This window comes from Aureococcus anophagefferens (assembly GCF_000186865.1).
Source record: "Aureococcus anophagefferens unplaced genomic scaffold AURANscaffold_47, whole genome shotgun sequence".
Taxonomy (NCBI): Eukaryota; class Pelagophyceae; order Pelagomonadales; family Pelagomonadaceae; genus Aureococcus; species Aureococcus anophagefferens.
In genome coordinates, this window is record NW_008705602.1 from 41,686 (window position 1) to 48,654 (window position 6,969).

At 57.1% G+C, this 6,969-nt stretch overlaps 3 protein-coding genes across 3 annotated transcripts in view; 1 reads left to right on the top strand and 2 right to left on the bottom strand.

The window, feature by feature from the left end:
* The window catches only part of AURANDRAFT_67729 (hypothetical protein), a gene marked incomplete at both ends in the record, with an annotated part of 2,481 nt that extends 2,371 nt beyond the window's left edge, over positions 1 to 110 (top strand). Inside the window, one exon of the mRNA XM_009043259.1 lies at positions 81 to 110. Coding sequence (XP_009041507.1) covers positions 81 to 110 — 30 coding nt within the window. The remainder of the gene's footprint in view (positions 1 to 80) is intronic.
* Positions 111 to 419: 309 nt separating this feature from the next.
* On the bottom strand, positions 420 to 2,936 carry AURANDRAFT_67730 (hypothetical protein; the record flags this gene model as incomplete). Its single annotated transcript, XM_009043275.1, has 1 exon — positions 420 to 2,936. One exon carries the CDS (start codon positions 2,934 to 2,936, stop codon positions 420 to 422), a length of 2,517 nt encoding a protein of 838 aa, XP_009041523.1.
* A 783-nt stretch (positions 2,937 to 3,719) lies between these two features.
* Positions 3,720 to 6,275, bottom strand: AURANDRAFT_39219 (hypothetical protein; the record flags this gene model as incomplete). Its single annotated transcript, XM_009043274.1, has 2 exons — positions 3,720 to 4,597; positions 4,997 to 6,275. 2 exons carry the CDS (start codon positions 6,085 to 6,087, stop codon positions 3,898 to 3,900), a joined length of 1,791 nt encoding a protein of 596 aa, XP_009041522.1.
* Positions 6,276 to 6,969: the final 694 nt, after the last annotated feature.

Genomic DNA, 6,969 nt, shown 5'->3' on the forward strand with positions numbered 1-6,969 from the left:
GCATGTAGGCCAAACAGGAGGCAAACAGCAATGACCCTCGTGCCCGCACCCCTCAAAGGGCCTGCAAAGCGCCATTATAGACTGCCCGCGGGAAATACGACGCGTTCTAGTTTGGGGCCCGCCCGGCCCCCCGGCGCCTGAATAAAGCCCCCAGCTGCCGACCCCAAATTACCGCGCTAAATTACCGGGGGCGTTTCGGGTTCCCTAGGGTCCCGCGGGGGGGGGGTTCTGGCGCTGGGTTCTGGGTCAGGTTCTGTGGAGAATCTAAGTCCCGTACATTAACCTGACGTTAAGGTGCAGTCCGTAGAAGCAGGATGGGCGTAGCGGGAGAGAGAGGGGAAGCTCAGTGTGCTACTTTAAGGTAGCCCAGTCATCATATTGTAATGGGACGTCGGTGTGTGTGGCGGTGTCGGTGTTGGTTAGTTTCCGTCCACTTGGCCTAGGTGCCCCGCGATGATGTCGTGGAAGTAGGGCGTGATGCTCTCGGGCCCCCAAATCTCGACCATGAGCCTGCCCATGGCGTCGGCGTGGCCCTGGAAGGTCGCGGGCATGCTCGGGTCCGTCTCCCAGGACTTGGTGTTGACGATGTGGAGCACGAAGATGAGCTCCTGGAGGAAGAGTTTGACCTTCGGGAGTCGCGCGTCGTCCGGAAGAAGCTCCTCCGCGACACGCTCGAGCAGCGACACCTTGATCGTCGGCGTGCCGTCGCCGACGTCCACGATGCGCGTCGTCTCGCCGCCGGCGCTGTTGGCGTGCTTGACGGTGATAATTTGGTGATTTGAGTTGCATATTAAGGATGTTCTTACGATCTCTTTAGCGCGCTTCGCCGGCATACTGAAGACCCGCAGCTTCGTCGTGCCGGCCTTCCACGCCGCCGCGTCGGACCCCTCTGCCTTGCGGTGGGCGAAGGACGCCGAATCGAGCCCCGTCTGGATGGCCGCGGTCGCGCGGTCGAGCCTGGACCCAATTTCAGCAGCCAGAAGACCACTCTGAGCGTGGAGAGGGATCTTGTAAAGAAGTGAAAGGGTGTGGATGACTCGGAGCGTCAGATGCAGCGCGCAATCGACGATCTTCGTCACGTCGAGGAGGTGCCCGTCGCGCGAGACGAGTCGACCGCGGTCGTGCGGGCTCAGGAGCTCCCAGAATTTCAGGACCTGGCGCACGTGTAGCAGGCGCTCCGCGTCGCCGAGGAGCACACGGTGGGTGTCACGGAGCTGCTTCCAGGCCTCGGGCGTCGTAGGCTTCGGCGGCTCCTCCCGGCCCGACGCCTTCGCCCATCGACGCGCGTCTCGGAGCACGGCCTTGTCCGGCGCGCGGTTCACGTGGCGCTTGTTCGACGGCAAGTCGGCGCCACGCACCGTGAGGCAGTCGCATTTGGCGCGGATCGCCGACTCGATGGTCTCGAGCTTCGCGCCGCTCCTGAGCTTGATCTCGAGCTTCCGCACGATCTCCTTCGCCTCGGCCTTGTTCCGCCAGAACGGCAAGACCTGGTCCGGCATCGTGCCCACGCGCTCCGCCAAGGCCTTCTCGCGGTCCTCGAAGTACTGTTTCGTCGCGGGCGTCGCCATGTCCCAGTGCGTGCAGGTCGCCTCGGTTCCGGCCTCGCGACACCGTCGGCAGCCGCCGGGCTGCCCGTGGCCGGCCATGGACCGCGCGCAGGGGCAGAAGTTGCAGAGATGGTAGCCCACCGTCGCGCAGCGGAACGGGCCGAACTCGTACTGGCCCACCTTGTCCAGCGTGAAGCAGCAGCAGATGGGCATGCTCGAGTCCTTCCGCCGCTCCTCTTCCGCGAGCAGCGTCTCGACCATGGGCCCCAGGTTCTTGCCGACCTCGTCGCGCTTGGTCTTGAGCTTGCCCGCCGCCAGGACCGTGCAGGCGTCGCCCTCCTCGTTGGGCTCGGCCTGGTACATGCCCTCGAAGTCGTCGTCGTGCTCCGCCGCGTCGTCGTCGTCGGACGCGTCGTCGTCGACGCCCTCGGAGCACGCCGTGGCGTAGGCCGTCGCGGCGCGGGCCTTCTCGTCGAGCTTGCGCTTCCTCTGCTTCGTGGGGTAGAGCACGACGGGCTGGACGTGCTCGTCCATCTGCGGCGACTCGCGGACGTTTTTGCTCAGGCGTGGATCGCAGTGGTGGATCGCCATGGCCATCAGACCGGTCCCGCCGACGCCAGTTTCGCACGGCAGCTCGTCGGCGGCGCAGCCGATCATCATGGGGATCGGCGCGTCCGGGTCTGAGCCAGGCCGTCGCCACGCGCCGGAGTTGGGCGACGCGTCGTACGCGCCCTGGTAGCCGTAGATCTCGAAGGTGCTGGGCATGATCTTGCCGTGGTCGGCGTGCCACATCTCGCCCTCGCCCGCGCACATGAGGCCCTTCTGGGCGACGTAGGCGTCGAGGTCCGCGTTGACGCGCTGCACGCTCGACGCCGACGGGATCACCGTCTGGCCCGTGACGCGCTTCTCCTTCGTGCCGTGCTCGCCGAGCTCCTTGCGCATTGCCGTGAAGGCCGAGTAGTTGAGCTTGCTGTCGTCGACGATCTTGGCGCCCTTGCGCGCGTCGAGAGCCCGCCGCTTCAGCACGTCGGTCTCGATCTTCTTCCACAACCTGCCCGCGTAGAGGCGGTGGGCGAGCGAAAAGAATTTCTCCATTTGCTGCTTCTTGCCGCGGCCCAGGGACTTCTTCGCCGCCTCGGACACGTCCTTGGAGTCGACGGCGTCGTCCATGAACGCGACGAGCGTCTTGATCTCGTGGGCCGTCGCGTCCTTGGGCGACAAGCCGCTCTTCTTCATGCGGCGCCGCGCGTTCTCCTCGCGCTTGGACCGCTTCACGTGCTTCTTGTAGAGGAGCTTGCCCGACCGCAGCATCTGCTTGGCCGTCGCCCGCAGCACTCCGATGTCGGACTCGCCGTCGAGCTCGTCCTGCAGCATCGTGAACACGCGCATGCCCGCCTGACCCAGGGCCTTGGGCGACGCCGTAGGAGTCGCCAGCGGAGCCGTAGGAGTCGCCAGCGGAGCCGTAGGAGTCACCGTTGGAGTCGCCGTCGCGGGCCGCGCCGCGGCCGCCGGGGGCTGCGCCGTAGGACACGTAGGAGATGCCGTAGGAGCCGGAGGAGGTGCCGTGGCAGCTGGCGTAGTAGTCGCCGTTGGACCCCTAGGAGCCGCAGGAGTCGTCGACGTCGCCGCGGGACGCGTCCCGGCCGCCAAGGGATGCGCCGTAGGAGCCTAGGAGCCGCGACCCTGGGCGTCGTCGGCGGCAGCGCGCCGGACATCATGGGCCCCGTCGGCCACGCGCAGACGGCCATCGGGACGCCCATCTGGCCCGGCGGCGTGACCATGTACTGCGCGGGACAACGCTCCACGACCGCCAGCGGCGCCTGTCACATCTCAACGACTCACGGTGTCGTCGGGCTGCTTTGGAACCAAATCCAAACGGGCAGCCAGCGAACGCTTGCAGCGGCATGTTGTGCTGCACGTTGAAGCACGCGACATGGAGCAAACGGCTCGCACCTTCGAGCGCTGGTCGTACGAGCTCGCGTCGTGGCAGCGGCATGGCCGCGGGAGACGACGCCATCGGCGCGAGAGCGTGCCGATAGCTGAAGTTTGGGCTCTCGCGTGGAGAGGATTGGTGAGGTTTGGAGAAGATTGTTGACATTAGGCGTAACTAAGTCTTACGAGCCGGCCTCGGCTTCACGCTCGTTGGGTCGAAGTGATTTCAGTGAAGGGGAGCATAGTTAAATCCCTTTACATTTGGTGGACATTAGGGGAAGCATGTCATCTAGAATGGAGGAGCTGCTGCAGCGGGCAGAAGAGGTGCAAATGCTAAGAGAGCTTAGCGGCTTATGCGAGCAGAGGAAAAGTCGGCTGGGGAGAGCCATCCGACGGCTCTGGAGCGGCAATAGCAGCGTCAGCCCCGCTTCGCGGCTTGTGCTGGACTCAAACTAAAGGCCCCTCGTTGAGGTAGTCGACGCAAAATGACGCTTGAATCCGAATTCGACGTGGTTGAGTGCGCAATTGTGGAGTTCAGGCGTGTTGTCACACTTGGCTGAATATCCTGCCAAAAAAACTTTAGGGGCTGCTCGGTCTTGAGGAATAATTCTGCTCGCTCTCTCTCTTCCTCACCAACATCGCGTCCGTCAATCCAGCAGATTGAAGGAATTTGGCAAATTATAGTAGGCCTGTAGAGCTGCCTGCGTGCAATTGGATTATTGCACAATGTAATCTCTGTAATAAAACCCACGCCCGCAAGTTTTTCAAGCTCCCCGATATCATTAATTCGATTGAATGCCAAATGAAGATGATTCAGGGCCTTCAAGGGCGCGAGGTTGGCCAGTGTTCGCAGACCTGCTTCTTCCATCCGCAACTCTCTAAGCACAGATAGTCCAATGAGACCACCTGAAGGTACTTGTCGGACCCGGTTCTTGCTGGTGTCAAGTTTAAGGAGCTGTGAACAATGGTCAAAGCCACCAACATAGCATGTGTAATTATTTTGCAATTGCAATTCCTTGAGATGCGGGCAGCGATGCAGTTGAAGATCATTTATGTCGCTGACACGATTGTTAGCCAAATGCAGGACTTCTAGGGAATCCATATTGAAGTTCAAAGCACTCTTTGAAAAGGATCCAACTCGATTTTGTCCCAATCGTAATGTGTTCAACGCAGGCAAAGCTCCCAGATAACCAAAATCACCTATTTGAAGGCCTCATATAGGATTGAATGTTGGTACGCACGTACATAAATGATTGTTTTCTGCGTTCAGATCATATAAACTAAAGAAATCCAGTTCGCACAGTATGGATAGGTCACGCAACTTTAGTGATGATATTTCGAGCTGACAGACAGAAGCGAATGATGCGTGTTCGAGACGGTCAAATAGGAATTCTCTGGTGAGCTTGCCACTAAACTTTTCACGGGCTAAATTGGACTCATCTGCCAGAACGCTGGTACCATCCAGGACCTTGAGTCTCCGTAGCCGAAAGAGTACATATAAACGATAATCTTGTGACGCGCAAAGACGGTTCCCAGAAAGATCCATAATTATGAGCTTTGGAGAGTGCTTCAAATAATCTATTTCTTGAATTGCTTCTATGTCATTGTTTCCCATGTAAAGCTCCATGAGACTCGTGAGATGCGCAATGCTAGCCAAGCTGGATATAAAATTATTTTCGAGAGATAGCTGAGTCAAATTCCGCAAGGACTCTAAACTGCGAATGACGCTGAGTTGATTGTGACTGAGATCAAGCTTTTTCAACTCTCGACATGCTTCCAGCGTTGTGCATGCGCTTATGCGGTTATCCTCAGCCAATAGATCCTCCAGCGCTGTACAAAATGAGAGACCATCTAGGTTCAAAAGCAAGTTGTGTGAAAACGAGGCGTGACAGAGCTGTGTGAGACCCTCGAGATTCCGCAGGCGAGCAAGCCCGGCGTGATTGACACTAAGACTTTTGATTGCGCCTAACCAACTCGTATCGGAGGAATCCAGCTCATCGGCTTCTAACCTCACAAAATGCCCTCCCAATGCCGCCCCATGGTACTTACGAGCGCCAAAGCGAATGTGATTGATCGTCAATTCAACCGGAGGTAGCCGGAGACTTTCCCTCTCTGCGCCCTGGATGGACTTGCCATCGAGGCGCTTTAAGGTGCTCAGGCTCAGCAGCGCGATTGATCTGTAGGCGTGTTCTTTGGTCAAGGAGTTTCCTCTCAGATCTAGTTCGACAAGCCCTGGTATACTGCTTCGTATAATATTCAAGTCATCTAATCTATTTAAGCTGTTACTATTCAATAAAGCCGTCTGAAGCCTGGGGTTGCCAACTAAGCCTGTCACGCGACTGAGCAAGTTGAAACTGAGGTCGAGAAAAGTCAGCTGCTGAAGCATCACCAGCCCTTCGATTGTCCTGATGTTGTTGCAGCTCAAAGAGAGACTCTGCAGATTGGAACAAGTATCCAGCATTTCTATTCTGCAAATGCCAAGGCCGTGTAGATTCAGCTGGGTGACCTCCGATATTCTACTTTCACGAGTCCTTGCCAAAATGGCCTCCTCGCTTATGTGCGAGAGGTTGGGCTGCTGGGGGAATCTTGAAGAGAGTCCCAATGCCATGTCAACGAGTGTCCCGAACTTATCACGATGTGATAGTGAGGCGAGACCAAGCTGCTCGAGGAAGCCCACTAAAGGCAACAAAAATGGCGCATAATCCACCAATTCTTGCTCTGATAGCGTGTCTCTACCACCAATGCTGCCAATACCATAATTATTCTGGTCGAATGGTGCGCTGGTGACTTGTGAATACTGGAAGCCACTTTCAACAATGTAGTCGAAAGAAACCAAGTACTCTGGTAAGACCATTTCTTGATCAAATATCAGCCACTACGCATGAAATGGTAGATGAGATTAAAAAAGGAGAAAGAAGAATCTTGCCTGTCTATGATTTGTCTCAGGCCCCTTGTTGATATAGACACTGTTGTACAGATGGGAGTTGGCAAGGGAAATTGTACCGTGGTCATCAGCCTCTCCCTCGACACACTGCCCGATATGCGTCTTAGCGATTATCAATTGACCATGATTCAATACGGAGTCCACGCAGTGTGATTGACAACCTCCATCTGTACTTTGCTCGTGTTGGCTCATAGCACCAAAACATAATCTTTCCTGGTCTGCACCTGCAACTGAAGCAAATAGCGTGACGGCAGAATTGTAACCCAGTGCTTCATAAGATTCTGGGGATCGAAAGCCCTCCTATGTAATCACACACAGCGTCCTCCATACGTGTAAGGAATTTAAAGACGCACCTCTGTTATTCGGAGCAACTCATCTTGGTTCTGTGTCTTTTCACATAGGAGAGGGACTTCGCCATAGAACAAATACTCGTATGCATGTGAACAGGAACCGTGGTTTCTCGTTTTAGCAGCGTTGTACCTCTTAATCCCGCTTTCAAACCGATTGCGCAAGTGACGATTGGAACCCGTATCACGCGAGTACCAG